We start from the raw sequence: 21,800 nt of genomic DNA, 5'->3' as shown, positions 1-21,800 counted from the left end.
ATGGAAAATTAATGTATATGCTATCAATATTGATTCCATAGCATGCTGGTTAAAGCTGCACAAGGTCAGTCCAATGTGATAAAGCATTTATTCTTTCAGAGCTGTGCTCTGCATCCTCTGTCTGTTCAGTTTTGGAGCAGCCAAGCCAGCTGTGTGAGCCTAAATCTGATTCCAGCCACCACATGAAGCCCTTCCCATCCAGGTTTTATTATTGCTGTGCTTGGAGCCCTCAGCTCTGCTCTCCAGAGCAGCTATTTGCTTCATGCAGGTTCATCCGTGTGTGACACCAAAACATTGTCAGCTGTTCACTCTTTTCTCCTTCAGAGACTTGTAAAGGAACAAACCAAAGGACTTCAGGGTACACTCACCAAAGCCAAACCTTTGATTCAAGTGATATTTCTGCATATTGCAGGAGCCTTAACAGAACACAGGCTCTTGGAACTGTCTTAAAAAGGTGCTTGTGCCATGGAACAGTCAGTAGTTTCTAAGCAATCATATAACAGCAAAACTGAGGACCCTGCTCATGCTTTAGGACTCAAATGAGGAAAATGGCTCAGCTCCTTCCTTAATATTTGTCTTACACAAGATCCACAAAACTGCTGCTAGGGGAGAATTGGATTTGGAAGGAAAATTGTACCTGGTTTATTTTACCCAGTTGTTGACACAAGCAGGTCTTGAATGAGTGAAGTAGAAGCAGAAATGAAAGAGGATTCTATACGCTATCAAAACTACCTGCAATTAATTTTATGAGTGATCTTCATATATGAAATTTGGGAAAGGCATTTTGGGTTCTGTGTTCTTCCCCTGGTGTGAGATGGTTGGAAAACTTTTATTCAGGTCCCCTCATGTGATGTGCAATGACCCATGGACTGAGCAGAAAGAAACTGCACAAGACCAAGTCTTAGAAGCCTAATGTAAAATGAGATATTTTTTTAATGACAGGATGTAATTGATATACAACATAGCTCAGGTTTATTGTTATAAAAGCCCAGTAGTTTTCATCACTGATCTTGTATGCATAGAAACCAGACTTCCAAAGACAATATGCTCACAGAGAGTATATATGGATTCTGAAAGACATAAATTGTTCAAGTGGTAAAAAGCCCCAAAACTGTAATTTCCTTGTTAGCAAACCCTGCAGTGTATTTAGTCGTGCTCATTTCATTGTCAGCAGGAGGATTAAAGAATTTTTTTCTTAATTTATGCTGTTATTGGCCACCTCTGGTTCTCAATTTCCATTGTTGCGTGCTGTTAAAACAGTAACCACAAAACTGTGGTGGAATGTGCAGGTTCTGCCCCCACCTACCCCTGGTTCTCCAATCACACTTCTTGCCAAGGGTTTCTCCTTCTGGCCACCCAAAATCAAGGATGTCAATGGTATAATTTGTATATTAGTTATGAAATAGCCAAATGTCACTGTAGACATCTCAGCATTCCTGTTGTCCCAGAGAGTCCAAATATAGAAAAATCTTTATAAAATCTGGTGAGGTGCATGATTCAGTCTTCTGAAAACACAATGAGTGTGTGGGATGTATATCCTCCTAGTGCAACCCAGCCTCTTTTCAAACAATTCCAGCAAGAGCTCCTCCTCTCCTCTGAGAGTTTTTTCTCTGTTCTATCAGCTCTCCAGACTGGAATGATTATCATCATTGATAATCATGCTGGAATGATTATCTTCAGATTATGTTTTGTCTCCCAAGGCACTCAAGCATACAGTACCCCTGCAGTAAGCACCTGCAATAAAGGCAGCATTGGTAAATGTAATTTTGTGTTTAAACCAGCAAATCTGAGACATGCTGCAGCTCTTGGTTCATTTTAATAGATGCAAGCCTTGGAAAACCAGCTGTGTATGGCCACTGATGAAAAATGAATGAGTCAGACTCGCTTGCATAGGGGAAAATGCAAGCACTTAAAAGAAAAACCAATATTCAATTAAAATCTAAAAATAATCAAGGGTAGAAGATTCCTGTAAGAATTAAATCTTTGTACTGAATTTTTGCCAGAGACATTGAGAGAGCTATTTTATGATGAATACATAACAACAGTATTCTTCTGTGTGTTTAAGCTACCACTGTAACTACAGTTGATGAACGTTTTGGGAGCTGTTGGATTAGTCACCAAATAAAAATAAACACCTAAATGTACTTGCATAGCACATTTGCATAAAAGAACAGCTCCCTCCCCAAAGCTTAAGTTTTTGTCCTCTTGTCTAGCTTTTAAAAGTGAATCAAAGATTCTCTTTCTTAAGTAGCACCTTTTTATTGCCAGTAAAACAAGACTGGTAACAAAACTCTAAATAGACCACATGAGGCCATTGGTGGTTCACGCTTTGAGATATGAATTCTTTTATTAGAGCTTTGCTGTGATGTTTTAAGATTTGCTGCAGGTTCTTAAAAATGAATAGGAATTGTTCTATTCTGAACTGTCAGCAGTTTGGAAACTTAAAACATCCAGGACATGTCTCAAGAAATCCAGTTGTTCTCTTTGATCCTAGATTAAAGGGCCTTTGGAAATTTCAGAGCTATGTAGTTTCTTACACAGTTCCAATTAACACGACACTTGAGCTTTATTCTGTGAATGTACAATAACGTACAAAACTCCTTGGAATTCCCTCATCAGCTATATTCTATTTAAAAATACATGTATTGGTTTTAAATCAACATCCTCAACCACATTCAGTACTCCATTTATACCCTTAGGTTTAGTAATTCACAGAACTTCAGCTTCACAGATTCTTACCAATAAATCCCAAAATGCATGCATGGCTTGGTTTAAGAAAGATAGTTTACTTGTGTTTCATACACAAAAAAAACTGATAATCAACAGTGGCTTAAAAAATTAACACTACTCCACTTTTCCACAAGTGTACAAAAAAGAAATAATGAATTTACATTCAACGGTAAAGCTTAAAGTCCACTCTAATAATAGTTGCATTGACATTCACATACACAAGCACAGAATAAATATTTCAGGATTCTTATAAGAGCATACAGCATACATACAGTACTTGAATTTTACATAAGGAGTGTTAGTAGGATCAGAAGTTCATAATCTCATAGAAAAGTAAAACTAAAATCAGAAAAGGTCGTGTGGGAGGTAACACCAAGGTACTGCACAGAGCTAGCAGGTTAGTAAATCCATTTGTGTGAGGAGTTTGCATCTGCTTCTTCATAGTAGGACAGTTTGTTTGCAAAGGTGTATTCAAAGTGCAGAATAATGCAAAAAACAAAAAAAGAAGATATTCTTGTATTTGTTAATACATGCAAGAGGCAGCCCCCAAGTCACCCGACAGAATAAAGCTGTTATTGGCAAGTGGCCGATATAATACAGATGTTTCAGGCAATTTTTCTAAAGCACTTTAATAGCAGCAATTGTAATTTATAATGGCTCTAGATTGACTTCTGTTTGGGTTAAAGGGCATCATATTTCTTTAACATTTACAGCTATATTTCTTTATAAATAAATATCTCAAATAACAAATAGCATAGTTAATGTTACTTTTTTCTCTCTTTTGCATAAGTGTCGTGGAAAAACTCTGACCTTTTCAGAGACATAATGTGCAAATATTGTGGAAATAGGGACACACAGCATCACAGTTACATTCCTGGGATGTCAGCCCAGCCCTTGTTACTCTCTGAGGGCTAGCCTTACCAGGGTAATGCAGGGCTTTAAGGGACAATTTTTCCAATGGCTTGCTTGGTAAAGAGATAGAATTTATGGTGTCTTAAAGAGCTGTAAATGTGAGGTTTCATTTGAAGCAGTGTGTACAATACGTCATGTATAGGAGTCAGTATTTCCACACAGTGACTTCTCAGGATTTGACAAGTCTGCTCATCTCCTTTCAGACATTTTCTCCCCAGCCTGAACATCTTTAAACATTTGTGTTCATTAGGTGTTTCCTCTGTTGCATATTTACCAGCTCTTCTTGCATTTTATAATCTGATCTCATATCACCTAGCTGACATCTGCACACAAATATTTCCAATCAGATAGAGGGTGCACAACATTAAAACTTTTAAACCTGTCCTGTAAGTGTCATCAAGACAGGAGCACAGGAACCACAGTGCAGAGTCCAACCTCTCACTGGCTGTACTGTGAAGATTCTCCTTTTCGGCGTAGGAGAAAGGAAACTTGTGTCTGCTTTTTAGATTCTGAAAACAAGCCAGAGTGGAGAAAAAGAGTTAACACCAGACTTAATAAAGCTTTTAAGACAAAACCTGTTAAGCAATTTAGACAGACACTGAATTTCCTGCTGATTTTCTCAAGTCTGTACATACAGGAAATTTGATAACAGTAGGAAGAAGTTGGGATTTGCTACATAGGAGAAATCTGCCATTATTACAAAAACTGGCTAAGAGGGTTTTTTGAGTATAACTCCCTCACTGGTCACTGTTCTCAGTGGTGCTGTTGCCCTTTTCTTTTTTCTCCTGAGTCTTGTTTCCCTTCTTCTTTTTCTTCTTTTTCTTGGTCTCTTCTTTCTTGCCAAAGGTTATGAAGTCACTTTTGTCAATTTGGCTGTTTGGTGGCTCCTGCCGGATGGAGATGATTGCAGGAGATCCTGGGATAATGAATTTGTCTGGCAACTCACCAGGACCACCTTGTTTGGAATTGCCCGGTCCGAATTTAAAGGTCCAGCTGTTGCTGTTCACACCAGCTCCCACTGGGGGGGACACCTCTCCCGCCTCAGGTTCTGAAAAAGTCAAAACAGCAAGAAAAGCTTAAAGCATCTTTAAACACAGCAGCTTTCTGTCTGAAAGGCTTCAGCCTACAGTGACTCTCGCTTGCCTGGCCGCTCATCTGGGGGTTATCCACTGGTTCTTGTCCAGTCTGCTCAGTGTTTGCATGCACTGACCCCCTCCTCGTGCTGTTGGGTGCAACAGGCTCTGGATCCCGTTTTGTCCTTTTGGATTTGAAGTGTTTGGAGTAAGAGATCACTGTGATGCAGCCCACTGTAGTGTTTTATAGCAGGAAACACAGGCACGTGCATTGCATGGCAAAAAGGTGTGTTTGAGGGTGTTGAGTCTTTTGGGAGAGGGTCAGAAGAATGGCCAGGGCAGGGGATGACAGCCTTGGCATTATGCACATCCAGGTGAGTACTTTAGCAAACCATCCTGTGATGGATGTGTGCAGGAATCCTCATGCAGGGAAAGAAGGGAGAGTGTCAAGAGGCTGGAATGGAGCCAGGCTCTGCTCGGTGGTGCTGAGCAGCAGGACAAGAGGGAAGAGGAATGGATGCCCAGGAAGTTCCACCTGAACACAAGGAAGAACTTCTTTCCTGTGCAGTGACTGAGCACTGAACAGATTGCCCAGAGAGGTTTTGGGGTTCCCCTCACTGGAGATGCTCCAGAACCATCTGGATGCAATCCTGTGCCATGTGCTCTGCTTGAACAGGGAGGCTGGACCAGATGAGCCACTGTGGTCCCTTCCAAGCTGACCACTGTGTGACTCTGAGCTGGTGCATCCCAGAGAGGAACCTGAGGCCAAGCAGCACGTGTGTTTGTGTGTAGGTATGGATGCAAAGTGGCTGAGCAGCAGACACAGCCCCAGAGCAAAACCAGGAGTGAGTTGAATTGCCTGGGCAGAGCCACTGCAGGATTGCTTCCACCAGGGTGCACAGTCTGGTCTCAGAAATATCCATGGTCTTCACAGAATCACAGAATACCCTGATATTCTCTCTAGATCACAGTATTTTATGCAGGAATATATAAAGTGAAATTCTATCCCCACTTTTAGGCTTGCAGGATGAAGTAAGTTTTAATTTTGTCTCCATTATAGATTGAGTTAATCAGATTGAAATGTTTGCATATGTTGCCCTGACAAGGACAAACTTTAGCAAAATAAAATGCTACAGAATTAGGTTTTCCTGTGAGAGAAAGCTTTAAGACTTGGTTGTTTTCTTTCCTTTTATACTTTGAACATTTGTTGTAATTTACATAACTGCCAATTTTGAATAGGAACAGCATATCTATTTTAATGTATCATGGTAAGTGTTTTAACAACTGTGATCAGAGGAAAGCTCAATGTTTATGCACTGATGCTAAAAGCCCTCAAATCAGATGAAAACTTTCTTATCTACACCCTAAAAGTGCAGTAACAAAACATGGGACCCTTGTAACACTCCTAGCCACACACAAATCCACAATACCACACAAACAATTCCAGCACCACTGATCTGATCAAATCTCAGCATCATGTATCAGAGCTGTCCAGCTGAAGAGGCAAAGATATTTGGGGTAAAGAAGGAGGTGGAACTGTGCTGGAAAACCATTTCAGAGGGATTCCATGTCCTTTGGAAGAGGAGATGAGGACACTGGATGGGTGAGAAGAAACAAAGAAGTTCAAGGTCTCCTACTAGTTAAAGAGGGCAGGAAGAGAAAACAAAGCACACATTCTAGAAGGAGAGGCCCTTTAAGACTTCACCTCAAACCTAAGGCTACCCAATTTTGACAGAAGTCAAAAATGTTTTGCCAGCAAATACCTGGTACTGGCTGCTCTGTACCCCTGCAGCTGTAATGAAGAATGCTGTATTAAATTTAGCAGCTTCTGTATTTCTTAGTATTTAAAGATTCTTCATTTTCTGTTATGTTGTTTGTAAAATTTTCTATTTTATGAAATAAATGGTGTGTGGTGCATGCAGACATAAGGCTCTGCTTTTAGGTTCAATAGCTGAAAAGACATATTTTTGCTGCCTGACAACCCTTCTTCTGCCTGGCAGCAAAACAAGGCTGGGAAACAGGATTCCCTTTTCAAGCTTTTCTGTAGTGATGCAGCAGGTCCATGTTACAAAGCCCAAGAAATGCATGTACAAAACACATCAGAACCATCTCTGAACCCATCAGTGTAAGAGGTCTGGCACATGAAATCTTTGGCATCTCTGAAGCTCCATGGCACACGGACATGACACGACTGCTTTTACAATGTGATATTTAATCAAGAACTAGAAGACACTGCACACTTCTTTTCCCCCTAAGATTGTATTTAATGATGAAGAAGCTGTGACTTTATGTTCTTTCCTGGAGCTGCCGACCTTGTTTTAGTGACATTAACCTCTTGTGTCTCAAATAGCTTTGCTGAAGTTATTATTAATGTAAGAGTTCCTCTATTTCATCAGTGGTAGTTTTTCTGTACATTTCCTATGGTCCTAAGTATCAGCTTCAGATTTTTTTCATCTTTCCTGTAAGTAACAACAATGTCCTAGAAAGTCCTTTCATAATAAATGCATTAATATGAACCAGATTTCATTTCTGCTTAATAAATTGTTTTGTTCAGGTACCTTTTATATCATTTTTGTTTCTCTGAGATGATAAATTACAAAGGTGGAAAATATGTGTCTTGGCCTTTTTCCAAATTATTAATCAATTGTCTTTCTGCTGCAATACAAATGTGAGCTTTCCTATAGCACATAATAAATTAAGCCCTATTTGACAAATAAATCCTCTCTTTCTCCCAAAAAACCCCACACAATATGCATTCCAAACACTGGCCCAGACCCAATGCTCTTTTTCTGTTCCTGGCAGGAAAAAGACAGCTGAAGGTGACCTCAAATCATGTTTGACCCACCCTTGCTCTAGCTGGGGACAACCCTGTAGCAAAGAATAATAGAAAAAATTCTTTGAAGAGTACAGGGTGAGAACTCTGTGGGCTGCAGGGCCACCACAGCACAGCTGGAGCTGCAGGGCATGGCTGGGCCACTTTGGTATGACCATTGAAACATAAAATGATAGAATGGCCTGTGTTGGAAGGGACCCCAAATTTCACCCAATTCCAACCCCCTGCCATGGGCAGAGACACCTTCCTCTAGACCAGGTGGCTCCAATCCCCATCCAGCCTGGCTTTAAATACTTCCAGGGATGGGGCAGCCACAGCTTCTCTGGGCAGCCAGTGCCAGGGCCTCACCACACTTACCTTATATTCTTTCTAATAACTGATCTAAACTTACTCTCTGTAGGTTTGAAACTGCTCCCCTTGCCCTGTCACTCCAAGCCCTTCTATCTTGTCTCTCTCCATCCTGTGCATTCCTGCCAGGTACTGGGAGAGGCAGTTAGGTCACCCTGAAGTGCAGGAATGTGTCTCCTGTTGATGGAGTGACCAAATTATCCTTTGTCTCCTTAAAAAGCCCAGAAGTTCATCTCCTCAATTTGGTAAAAAGACATCTCATAAGACCTTTAAGACTTCACCTCAAACCTAGGGCTACCCAATTAGACAGAAGCCACAAAGTCCCACCTAAATAATTCACTAGAAAAAGACAAGAACAAAGGAAATAATTGTTTTTGTGGAGTGTTTTAGCAAGAGCAAGAACCTCTTTCTCTTGTAGAGAAAGCTCAAGTTTTCTCTACAAGAACTTTGTTATTTTGCCTTTTATTAAAATTTTTCTGTTTCCAACACTACCTCAGAAGTCATCCTAATAATTTTGTACCATTTGAAGTAGTTAGACTATCTCAGGTATGACAGATCCTCTAAGACCTAGCTCAAAGAGAAAAACCATCACTGAAGCTTCTTTTCTCCAGGCTGAACAATCCCAATTCTCTCAGCCTTTCCTGGACAGGTGCTCCAGTCCTTAGATCAACTTATTAGGCTGAACACAGGACATGGGACAATGACAGTGACTTGATGTTATCCATTTGACCACACAAATACAGTAATGTGCAAGAATCCAGGGTATACCTGAGGTAAAGAATCCCCTGTATGAAGCCTCTTGCCAGACTAATGGGGTGCAGATCCACATCTGCACTACTGAAATCTAATTCAGAGCAGGAAAATGACCCTTTAATCTGGTTCTGACTTGACAAGTGAACTCACCAGATGAAGCCAGTAACATTTGTCACAAAAACGTCTGACTTCATGCATCCAAACACAACAAACCCACCCCACCTACCCTGGAAGCAGGACTCTGTCAGACTGTGGGGGTTTGCTTGCACCCATGTCTGGTTTTGTCCCAGCCCCATATGGTATGTATGGTTGTCCATACAAACAAAGCATTTTAGTACTCCTTAATGCTCATTAAGCCAAAGAAAACTAATTATCCTTACAGCTGTGTGGAGAGCTTGCATACAAAAGGACAGAGACACAGAGAATCTAATGAGTTAATAACCATAGTTTCTTACAAGTGGGGCTTCTCCAGTCCTCAGGAAATGTCTCTTCTGCATGACTTACCTGAGAACATGTGTGTTTATCTGTATTGGCAGGCTGGAAGGTCACAGTTCAGCTGTACTGACTAAGTTGTATGTTTAGGCATTTCAGATCAAGGATAAATGTCATTTACTACCTAGTTTCCAAGGCTGCCTTAAACATCTCTTCTGTTTCTTATCAGCAGGGATTCAACAACAAAAGCTTTCTACTTATGTGTCATTTTACATTTAATGGGATTAGTTGTACTTCTCTTGCATATTTTCTGCATCTTCAATTGAATGCTTCAAATTTGTTTATTAAACTTAGAGGAAAATCTAAATAAAACAAACCCCCTGGTTATATTTATAACACTTAATTTAAAACATTACACTTCTTTTCTTCCTACAGCTAGAGAGGGGGTTTGCCAGAGTTCATACATAAAAGCCCAGAGTCTGATAATTTCCTGGGGTAATTTTTGGGATTACTTTGGACCTTTTCTTTTATTCTCAAGGAATACTTCAGACTTCATGTTCAATGACCAAATAATTAAATTTTTAAATGCTTGCATGCAGCAGAACCCAAAATCTAGGTTGCACCTGCAGGTCCTGATGCTTCTTTGCCTGTGTGTCTGCAAGCTAAAATGGGAGATGAACTTTTTACCCCTTCCCTTTCCCACTCTCACCGAAATACAAATGTCTCAGTAGACTTTAAATGGAACCCAGAGCAGCAGAGACTCTGCAGTTGAGTAGGTCACATATTTAGCTGGCATGAAAGGACTTCTAGGCTGTCTTTCAAAATACTTCGTTTTCCATCCCGTGACTGCTGTCTGAAGTGCACAGGCAAACTTACACAGAAAAAAACCTCCATATCCTCAAATTACCTATCTGAAAGCTGGAGGGAATAGGGGATGGTGCAGAGATAAAGCTTTTTCTCTTCCAGAGGCATTTAATGGTCATGTATTATAGCCCTCTGCCTCTCACAGAACTTGAAAAACATAAAAACCCAGTCAACAGGCACTGCTTCAACAAGCTCTAATTGCTCTGAAACTCCTGATTTCCTAGACATTGTCAGACACAGAGGGTCATGTCTGCCTGGAGAAGCTGTGGCTGCCCCTGGATCCCTGGCAGTGTCCAAAGCCAGGCTGGACAGGGCTTGGAGCACCCTGGGACAGTGGAAGGTGTCCCTGCCCATGGGAAGGGGATGGGACTGGATGAGCCTTAAGGTCCCTCCTAGCCCAAACTATTTCAGAATTCTATGTGGATGTCACAGTGTCCAAGATTACAGAAAGGGAGCAAGCTGCAGGTGAGCTGTGTCCCCTCACTTATCCTCACCTGCATGCTCCAGGCAGTCCTGCTCTCAGCACACAGGTTTTTCAGAGGTACCCCTGCTCTGTGCAGGAAGCCTGGACACCAACAAGGAACCAGGTCCCTAAAATTCATCCTGTAGTAACTGTAGGTACCTACATTTCTTTTGCTTAGAGAGTTAAACACCCCTTTCCTAAATTCAGCCACCAGAAATGTAGGCATCCAATCTACCATGTCTAATTTAATTTATGCTATAGTCTGCAAACAGACAGGCACCCCCACAAGGTAGTTCAAGCCCTCTGGTTTAAATGCTTGGTTTAAGAGGTATTGAATTGGAGACCTTATCACTCTCTTTGAAGCCTTTCTTGCTTTCTACAACTCCCTGACAGGAGGTTGTAGCCAGGTGGGGATCAGCCTCTTCTCTCTGGCAGCCAGTGGCAGGACAAGAGGATGGCCTCAAGGCCATGCATGGCCTCAAGCTGCACCAGGAGAGATTCGGGTTGGACATTAGGAAGAATTTTTTCACAGAAAGGGCTGTCAAGCATTGGGAAGAGCTGCTCAGAGAGGTGGTGGAGTTACCATTCCAGGTGGTGTTCAAGAAATGACTGGACATGGCACTCAGTGTCTACTCTGGTTGACAAGGTGGTGATCAGTTGAAGGTTGGACATGATGATCTTGGAGGTGTTTTCCAACCTAAATTATTCTGTTTAAAAAATCCAAATTTTCTTTGTTCCTCTCTCTGCTGGAGACAGCTAACTTTTGGGTAGCTAGTGAAAAAGGAGCTGAATTCTACCCTCAGGAGCCAGGTAAGCAGCACCATGGCTCAGCAGGTGTTGTACTAATGACCATGCCAGAGCATTTCAGAAAAAAGAAGTTTGAAACTAATCTCTTTAATGGTGGCAGCCACAAAAAATCCTGTGCAGCTGTTTGCAACTTCCCTGGCCCTAATCCTTTCATGGGATTTTCACTTAGGTAGGCATTGGCATCTTCTGTCCAAAAAATGCCTGAGAGATCACAGCCATGATCTTAAGGTTGCCCCATTTCCACCCCTTCAAAGGCCACATTTTAGTTATGCCAGCAATGCCAGCAGCTCAGAAGCTCTGCTGCAGAACTCTGCAGTACAGGTCTGTCACTGAGATTTAAGGTGCTGTCTTTTCAGATGTGGAATTTGCAAATTCACTCAATGGAATGGCTGGTTTTCACCAGCCTGTAAAACCATCCAAGCTGAGAGGTAATGCTGAGCGATGGGTACAAACAGTCTGAAACTGAGATGTCTCATACATTTGGGACAAAATGTCTGCTCACAGAACGTATCATCACTCAGCCCAGGAATCAATATCCCATCAGGCCTGGGCTATCCCATCAGGCCTGCAGTTTCTATCTCACTGACGTTTTTCTCGCTTTTGGGGAGGCCACATGGTTTTCCCCTGACCCTGCATAGCCCCAGAGCTCCAATCTGCTGTTTGCTGAGAACAGGTGGTGCTCACTTCCCATAATGCGAGCTGCCCATATATCCTGAGTGTCATGAACACCCTCTCCACCTCCTATGCCTCTGCTGCTTTCTTAAGGAACCTTTGTCAGAAGAGGGCTAACTCATGTTAGAACAGATGTGCCCCTGCTCAAGGGGGAGAAGGGAAAGCATTTCTGTGCAGCTCTGCCTCCCTGCAGAGACATCTCTGACTGTGTGACATGCTCAGCCAAGACAGCAGCTTGTTTTCACTCTGTTCCACCCCTCCCCACTTTGTCCCTGTCTTTAAAAATTTGGTAGCTCATGGAATCAGAAAATATAAAAGCTTTCAATCAAAAGTTCTATTAATATTAAATTTAAAGGAAATATTTTTCAATGTTCCTTTTCTAGACAGCAGAACATGAGGGCTGAAGCCACTGTAAGACTCAGAACACCCCGTCATTAATCACAGTCCCTTCTGTCCGCAGGTCAAAGTAGCAAAACACATTAATTAAATGAATTTGTTTAAAACTGAGATCAGGCAATAAGCAGGAAGCAAATTGCAGGGAAAGCTAGTCATTAACCTGATTTCTCTCTTCCCTGCCTCCTCTGCTGATGCTGTACTGACTGCAGCTTCTGCCTCTGGCAGGCTTAATGAATATTCACCATGATAAAGAGTCTGAAACAGCACATCCAATGCAAACAGCGTGCACTGAAAAACCCTCTCTGTGTCATGCAGAGGATCTCACGGACATTCTGGCTTCAGTGATCATCCCTAAGCCTTTTTGGGATTAAAAAGCCCATTTAATCTTTCTCCTTTTTTTCTGAAAAACAAAACAAACCAAAAACTCAAGCTCACCAAAAACAACAACAAAAAAAAGAAAGCGAATAAAAAATCCATCAGCATGATAAAATGACAGAAATAGAAATGAAAGACAGAAACCCTATTCAATCAGAACAAAACTGAACCAGTTTAACTCACACTTTGCCAAATAATCCCAAACATCACTAATGACTGTCAAATTGGAGAATTAAACAAAAACCCAAATAATTCTCACTGTCTGCCCTCCCATCTCTTTGACCTGTTCTGCATTAATGGATCCGGAGGAATGAACAAAATGGAAACTTCTCCCCACCAGGAGCCTGCAGCTTTAATCCAGTGCTTGGGTTTAAAGTCAGCATCATTAATCAGGGTAATTATAGCACAAATGTTGTGGGAGATTTGTAACCCCCCACTGCTCCAACATCCTGGAAGCAGGGGGTGGGCAGGAGGTCATTTCCAGCTCACTCTCAGGTTACTGTCCACGCTGACACTGACAATTAATTTAAATTGAGATTATTTACCTCATTATAAAAACCAATCTTACATGGCTGTGTATTAAAGGAATTGTCTCAGCTATCAAATAGCTCTGCCAGCATATTCTGAGATATGTGAAAGCATAATTTGATTTGCTGGCTACCACAGCCTGCTGTGGCCAGAGCACAGCCCAGGGTAAATGGTTTCCTGCAGCTGCTGAAGGAGCAAACAGAGCATGGGGTCTGCAGCTCCTCTCACTCTTCTTTGGCTAAAAACTACTTTTCTTCCCATAAAAATATCGATTTTTTTTCAGGTAATATCCTTCCACTGCTGTACTTGTGCCCAGTCCTGCTCCCACAGGTAGAATTTTACCCCTCTCCTCCCCAAACTGAGGGTTAATCTGCTGCATCCCTGAGATGCACACATCCGGATGCTCCTTATCATCTTTTGAGCTCTAATCCAATGCTGGGGACCCGGGGGGATTAGAGAGACATTACTCTTGCAGTATAAGAAAAAATATTTTTGCAGGTATTTCCCTATGTCTGCGGGCTCACAGTGTCTGTTTTTAAGAGTTCATAGCTCAAAAAAAACCTCCCCCCAAAAAAAATCCAAACCCAAACCAACCAAAAAAAAAACCCCAAAAAAACAAAAAAAACCAAACCAAAAAAAAAAAACCAAAAAAAACCCAAAAACAAACACGAAACACCACAACCAAAAACCCAAACTATTTTCATCTTATAAATGTGTTTTTAACACAGTGTGGGCAGTTACAGCACCAGCCATTCTGCCCCTATTTTAATGCACACAGTAAGGTAAAGAGCAGTGAATAGTGCTGGAAAATTGAAACTGGAGCTGGGGGTACAGCTCTGCCCTTCAGTACCTGGGAAGGGTGTGGGCAGTGGCTGAGGACAATGTGCCCCTGAAGATCTGTGGTGGGTTGGTCTTGATACCACAAAGAAAAGGATTTTCTTTGCTTTCATGTCAAACCAGGTGCTATGCAGCCTAAATGTCCTAATTAAATATCCTCAAATGCCCTAAACTGAAAGACTAGAGCAGCAAGCAGCTACCCAGACCTCTGCTGAAGGCTGATTTAGGAGTGCTTGGCAACACACCCCAAAAAGCTGGACTTTGAGTCATAAATTTGAAAATTTTTGAGCTTTGTGGCTCACATCTTTTGTATGTGACCAGGAGTGGGGGTGGCACTCTAACCATTTTCAGGAGGCTGCTGCTGTGGGTGGGGTTTGCCTCTGTTATATAAGGACATGAAATATTGTAAAGAGAGCAAAAGTCACTGCAGAAGACAAAGCCCTGAATGTCAGGACAGAACATGTCTGTGCACTGCTTAATCTACATTATGGAAAGCCAATTCTGGTTACTGTCTTCTGTCAAATTTAAACAAAAATAATTTTATTCTAACATACAAGCCCTTTTATGTGAGAGACAACAGGCTCACCGAGCATCATAAATCCTGCTGTGAAGGTGAAAAGGAGGAAGCATTTCCTGGCTGCTGCTGGAGCCTGTAACAGTGCCCCGCAGGCAGCCAGCCCCCTCCTCCCCTGGCTCTCTGAGCTGCTGAGCTGAAGCCAAAGCACAGACGTGCATCCTTTGCAGGCATCTCCTGCCACTGGAGGCCACTCTGCCTCTATGGGGTGATACAGGATCCACCTGGGCTCCTGTCCACAGCCACCTTCTGCCCCAGTGCCTGTCTCAAAGCCTGGCTGTGACTGATCCCCAAAGAAGGAAAATTTTCCTAAAGGGAAGGCTGGATTAAATGTTTGAGTATTGGATTTCTATTTACAAGGGCATCGAGTGGCAGGACAAGGGGAATGGCTTCAAACTGACAGAGAATAGGTTTAGATTAGATATCAAATATAAATCCTTTATTGTGAAGGTGAAGAGGCCCTGGCACACGGTGCCCAGAGAAGCTGTGGCTGCCCTGGGATCCCTGGAGTGTCCAAGGCTGGATGGAGCTCTGAACAGCCTGGGATTGGAAAAGGTGTCCCTGCCCATGGCAGGGCGGTGGAAACAAGATCTTTAAGGTCCTTTCCAACCCAGGGCATTCCATGATTTTGCGATTCTATGTTTTCCTGCACAGGCTTAGATTGGTTTTGTTTGCGTCCATCTTGAACACTGCTAAGAGAATTTACTTCAATTCAGTCCCTCCCTCCTGCTTCCCCTCAACAAAACTTTATCAATTACCAAGTTCTGAAAATCTTCCACAGGTACCCTTACCTGAGCACAGCCCACATTACTGCAGATGCACAGAGGCAAAGAGTCCAGCACAGCTCCCAAAACCAAGCGGGGTGGGCAAGAGAGAATTCCCTCCATTTAACTGAGCACAATTAATAGAAAGACAGTAACTATGGAAACTTGAAGCATCAATTTTAGCCTTTCAAGCCAGAATCTAATTTTAACCAACTAATTGGGTGCTTGAAGTGGTAGTGAAAGAAAAAGGGACGTTTTTGTCAGTGCTGTTAGAGGCATCTATTTTAAACATGAATGAATGCGTGAGCTTCACCATTTAGAGAGGACAGGATAGTAATGGAGCAGGGACACATGAGAAATGGTCTTAGAGATAATTTTTTCTTACTTTTTTCATAATCTGTGTTCAGCTTACAGACTTCAACCATTTCTCTTAGGCTCTCACCCCAGAAGCCCAAACCATTGCAATCTCCAGGCCAGATGATTACAGGGTAAGGCTTTCTGTTTGGATATTCTTTAAAAAACCCCTAAACACACAAAGCTTCAGACAGTGGGAAATGCAGTTCCTTGTCTCTCAGAGGCTGGAAATGGCTCTGAACCTCAGAACTGACACTTGTTCCCTGGCTCCCTCTGGCTCTGATCTCAAATAAAGGGATAATGTGACCAGTATTTTGTAGATGGAACCTGAAACCAGCCTTTATCTATGAAGGGGAAGACAGGGTACTATTAATGTTCAATTTAGTTTGATTTTGTTAACCCCTACTGATTTCATAATATTAAAAGGAAAGTATAAGATACAGGTACATAAAATTTATGTAGACCTACAAATCCTTTAGCTGACCTAGTTTGAGTAGTTTATCACTCAGCCTCTGCAAACTTCTCCTCTGAAAGCCAATTAACCAAATACTGACCAAAGTCTATTTTGATTCTCTCCAACTGCTGTTAGCCAGCAACCTGCCCTAAAAGACATCTGTCACTGTAATACCTCCCACAAAATGGGGCTGTAAAACTGAAGACATCAAAAGCCTCAAAACAGACTCTGGCAGTCACAGCACTCTTTCCTTCCACAATATATATGTCACATTAGCAGCTCCCTATCATCTCCTGTTAGCATCACATCCCATTATTATTCCTTTTTACTGATATGGGGTGAATGGAGCTAATAATATTCCACATCAGTTAAAAAGGAATCTTAATTAAATGTGATGAGGAAGTGCTAATACAATATGATAAGCCCCCTGGATAAGCATGCTACATAATTTCTCTCTTTTTCAGAATCCTTTAAACATTCTTTGAGAGGAAAATGGAGGTGACCTTGCAAAGGCTCCCCACATCCCTTCTCCTACTGCAGAAATAGTTTTGCTCTTTCAAGTGCTTGCAAGGCCCACATTTGGAGGATTTTTTTCCCAGGTTGTAGATAAATCCAAGTGTTATGATCATTGAGAGTCATCTGGGCCTTTAACTCTTTAAAGCAATTTTTTTGGTGCTGATGAGATGAATCTGCCTGACTGCTCTGGAAGTCTGGATCTCCTGGATCATGGAGCCAAACCTTCTCTTTGTCTTCTGCTGCAGCTAAAGGTGTCTGCTCAAAACTCAGCCAAATGATGAATTAGGTTTTCAGAGGATTTTTATAGGTGTAATTCTGTATGCAGATCTATCACATATCAAACCCCAGCTCTGGATGGTTGTTAAAATCCCATTTAAATGTGTTTATGAACCTCCTAACTTGGTCAGTGCTTTATTCTACTTGGCCAAACAAACTGAAATCACAAACTGCCAGGTGATGTGCTGTAAAGGCCACATAATACTGAAACAAAATAAACTTTACAAAAAGATAATTTGAGGGGGGATAATACTCAGCTAGGGAATATTAAGGTACCTTTACTTCAGTAAAGCTAAGATCAAATTTGGCAGCTGCTCAAAAGGGATGGCAGCACATTGCAAAAGGCACTTCAACAGTTGCAGCTGCCTTTGTGACTTGTCTCAGACTACACTTAAATATTCATCAGATGGTGAGTATTAATTCTGGGAGGCTCTTTGAAGTCTAACACAAAAAGTGGGTAGAGCTATCTCACTTCATCACTATAACCATTTCAGAATGGACCACTCATAATCCCAGTGTACGAGTTAGTAAATTATATGCTTTGTACTTCAATATTTTGATTTTAGTTTTATAGCCCCAGTCATGCTTTAAGACAAGAATTGCTCCCTCATTGGAACAATTGGAGAAATGGCTCAGACTTGTACTTCCACATAAAATTATGCTTTACAATATATTCAGGAACTGCTCATTTGTTAATGAGCTCTCTTTCAAGAAAGGCTCAAATAATTGTAGTAAAATACCCAAAACTTATTTATTTAATATTCCTGCCATTTCACTTTTCTGAAGGAAATATTAAAAATGGAAGAACTGGCTTGAAACAAACAGGAAGATCAAATCTGGGAAATTAATTATTACACATGGATAATAATGGATGCAAAGTGGGTATCTGAGAGCAAAGAAGGGGAAATTAACTTTGTTTCCACATTATTGCTTAATGGAGGCTGACTCTGGAAAAAATCCTACCCGGTTAAATTGAAGAAAATTTCTTTTACTTGTGATCCCTTTAAATGAATAGGCAGGGAAAAAAATCAAGGACAGACTGTATCTGGATTGATAGCATAGTTATTTTCCTTCCAGGAAATGTGTCATATGCTCAGGTAACTAGGACAAGCTGTCAAAGAATAGAAACATTTAAAAGATCTTAGTGTTCATAAAGGCTAAAAGGTGATATTGTTGCTTCTTGAATCCTTCACTTCAAAGGGAATTTTAATTTGCCATCTGGTGGAATTCACATGTAGAATATTATAAAACTATTTTAACACCGAATTAAACTTTACACTTACATTTTCCTGCTGTAATTGTGTGTATTATACATGTCCATGTTAATATAAAACTGGATCATTTCTTTTGAGTTTCTGCAATTCTTGAGGTGATGACTGACTTCCAAATTTTATACATCAGAGTCTACTTTCCCAGTATCTTTTTCAGTCCCACCACTAGCAGGTCAAGTAATGGAGAAAAAAGTTTCTTAAATTATTAATTCTGTATCTGGAAGTAGCTGAGTGGGTGCTGTCACAGAATTTTTAGGAGTGAAAGGGAGCTCGGGAGACCATCCAGTCCAACCCCCCTGCCAAGGCAGGGGCACCTGGAGCAGGTGACACAGGAACGTGTCCAGGTGGGGTTGGAATGTCTCCAGAGAGGGAGATTCCCTGACCTCCATGAGCAGCCTGTTCCACTGTTCTGCCACCTTCATGTGATGTTCTTCCTCATGTTGAGCTGGAACTGCCTGTGTTTTAGTTTATGGCCATTGCTCCTTGTCCTGTCCCTGGGCACCACTGAAAAGAGGCTGGCACCATTCTCTGACACCCCTTGGAGGTATTTATGTGCATGAATGAGATCCCCTCTCAGTCTGCTCTTCTCCAGGCTAAACAGGCCCAGCTTCTGCAGCCTCCCCTTATGAAAGTGATGCTCCAGACCCCTCAGCATCTTTGTGGCCTCCACTGGACGCTCTCCAGTGGCTCTTTGCCTTTCCTGGACTGTGGAGCCAGGTCTCAGCTCTGGTGCATGATTTGGGAACTCCTCCCTGCAAAGGTGTGAGACCAGCATGCATCAGAAGGGGAGCACAAAGTCAAAAATGCTTCATCCTCAGACTGAGCAACCTGACAGTTCCATGAAAGGGGATTTTTTTCACCAATTTCAATACACTCTCTTACTGGAAAGGGGGAAATAAAAACCAAACCAGGCAACTCCTGCAGCCAAATGCCAGCTGTGTGGACAGCAGCTAGAGCTGCCATTCCTTAATCCTGATGTGCCTTGCCCCACTAAGCACTAGGTGTAAATGGCTGCAACCCTTAAATTGCTTCATGTGCTCTCCATGATCCACAACTGCAGCACCAAACATCACTTAAATGTATTCCCTTGACATCAGACTTGAGGAAGAAATAGCTTGGGGTAGCCAGAGAAAACACAGACCATGACAACAAGGAGAAAAAAGCTCTATTTTTATCTCTTCCTGCTGACACACGGAGCAGCACACACTTCATTCAAGCATACACACAGCTGCTCAGTGGCTGGGATTTCTGCAGCAGCTCTGAGGCTCGAGGAAGTGCAGTCAAAGCAGATATTCTCTGTACTGGGGAAGAAAGACAGCACAAGGATGCTTTGAAACGCTCTGCTCGATCTAGTTCATTCTACTCACCAGGGAGGCACACAATTCGATATTCAAAAACATGTGTGCATATTTCCTGAAACTAGCACGAATATTTAATACCTCTTCTTGCAAAAACAAGATAATCATGCCCGCAGATCTTCCAGAAGCAGCTATGAAGCATTTTTGCCTCAGCAATCATTCAATTTGCATCTCAGTGAACAGGCAAACAGATTTTTATCTCTGTGCTTGAGCAGATCTGCCAATTGCTTAAAGCTTAAAGTGTCAGTCTTCAGGCAGGGACAATACCTGAGAGAGGACAAATATTTAGGCTCAAGAACAAATACCAGAGGGAGAGTCTTCATCAGGAGCTGCAGTGATAGTACAAGGGGGAATGGAGTCAAACTGAAATAGGGAAATTTGGATTACAGGAGAAATTCTTCCTCTGGAGGGTGGGCAGGCCCTGGCACAGGGTGCTCAGAGCAGCTGTGGCTGCCCCTGGGTCTCTGGAAGTGCCCAAGGCCAGGCTGGACAGGGCTTGGAGCACCCTGGGGCAGTGGAAAGTGTTCCTGCCCATGGCAGGGGGGTGAAACAAGATGATCTTTAAGGTTCTTTCCAACCCAAATAATTCTGTGGTTCTGTGCTTCTACTGATATGAGCCATACAGCTTTTAGTACCTGAGAGAATCAATTAACAAAAATTAATTATGATGGCTTTACTCTTTTTTTTTTCAGGCACCAGAGCTTTCCCTTGGCACATGTTTTTTAGAGATAAAAACACAACTTAAAAAAAGAAGTGAGAGGGAAAGCCAACAATATGACAACAAAAGTGTTTGCAGCTACTGAAAATATTGTGTTAATTGCTCAGCTGCTCTCTTCAGGGCCTCAGACTTTCACCAAAATATACCAAGTGGTGTAAGTGGGGTGGCTTCACCCTCACTAAGGAGGCTCAGATAAACTCGTTAATCCATGGATAGAGCAGGAATCTTCTGTTTGTCCTTCCACCCAAAGTTTCCTCTTTGTACAAATATGTCTGCAACTGCACCCAAACCTGCAGAGTTTTCTTAAGGCAAAGCCCACTCTTCTCCCCTATAAATAACTCAGGAATCAGTTCATACTCCTCCCAAATATCCTTCCCACTCCTGCCTGCAGCTTTGATTTCATGCTTGTCTTCAGAAGCCAGAGTGAATCACCCATTTCCTGCCTCCTAATCCTCACTCTGTCACAAAGCTCCGCAGGTTTTCTGCTGCTCCTCCAGGTATTTCTGCTTTGGGCTCACTAAGAAAAGCCACATTAGGATAGAAAAATGCTGAGCAGGTGGCACTACCATAGTCTAACACACAGAGAAAGGATCAGGCTTGTTCCCCTTGTGGCTGTTGTATTTTAACACAATTAAATAATGAAAGAGCATAAATTACAGCCTGGATTTTCCCATGTAGCTTTTTCTCCCCATGTGGGGTAGAGAATTCCATGTGAGGTTTTAGTGTCTCCAGTCTTTGCCATGTGGAATTGTGTCATAGCCATTCAACCTTGACAGGTCCCTTTATTTAAATATCAGTAGTTTTGTGAGAATCTCAGGTTTCACATGGGAATAAAGAAACCCCAAACCTTAAAAAAGTGAATTTTGGCTGTTAACACACCAGAAAGCAAACAAAAGGAAGTCACTTGAGGCTTAAGTTTTGAATGTTTGGGATTGGCAGCATAGGACTGACCCAACGCAATTTCATGGTCTGTTTATCCATCCTGTTCTCTAGACCATCATGCATTTTGTAACAGGTGCTTTCCCTTACCCAGGCATCTGTGACAAACAGAACATGCTGCAGAGAAAGCAACTGCCCTCATAAATCTAATTCCAGTCAATGAAGAGCTCGTGGCTGAGAATCACAGAACTGCGTAATCAATAATCATGGTCTGCAAGACAGAAAAATATCTTCTGATGGCTTCCTCCAAAGCTGTGCACCAGATTCTGGATTCTTTTTCAGTATTTCAGGATTATGCAGCTTCCCTAAAGGCTGTGTGGACCAACACTGCTATCCTGCATAACTCTATCTGGCACTTGACCTGAATATGTTTATCCCGATTAGGCAGTGACATTCTCATCTGGAAACTCTGTTTGTACATTCAAATTGTTGTCTCAGCATAAAGGTGTGCTGGAGTTATTCTGAAAACCCAGATGTGTGGCACTGCCTGTGCTTCAAAAACTGTAGTTATTAGCATGATTTGGAAGCTTTCACTCCCAAATTCCAGAATCTG

General features: G+C 42.0%; 1 protein-coding gene across 11 annotated transcripts in view; it reads right to left on the bottom strand.

Moving 5' to 3' along the window:
• Window positions 1–910: 910 nt before the first annotated feature.
• LOC135279919 (protocadherin alpha-C2-like) overlaps window positions 911–21,800 on the bottom strand; it is a 179,108-nt gene continuing 158,218 nt past the window's right edge. For 10 of the 11 annotated variants that reach the window (XM_064387492.1, XM_064387497.1, XM_064387498.1 and 7 more), the window contains one exon: window positions 911–4,690. In XM_064387492.1, coding sequence (XP_064243562.1) covers window positions 4,380–4,690 — 311 coding nt within the window. In that variant the 3' untranslated portion in view covers window positions 911–4,379. The remainder of the gene's footprint in view (window positions 4,691–21,800) is intronic. The other variant, XM_064387501.1, reaches the window with a different exon arrangement.

This window comes from Passer domesticus, chromosome 13, assembly GCF_036417665.1.
Source record: "Passer domesticus isolate bPasDom1 chromosome 13, bPasDom1.hap1, whole genome shotgun sequence".
Taxonomy (NCBI): Eukaryota; Metazoa; Chordata; class Aves; order Passeriformes; family Passeridae; genus Passer; species Passer domesticus.
This window is presented reverse-complemented; position numbering and strand designations above follow the sequence as displayed.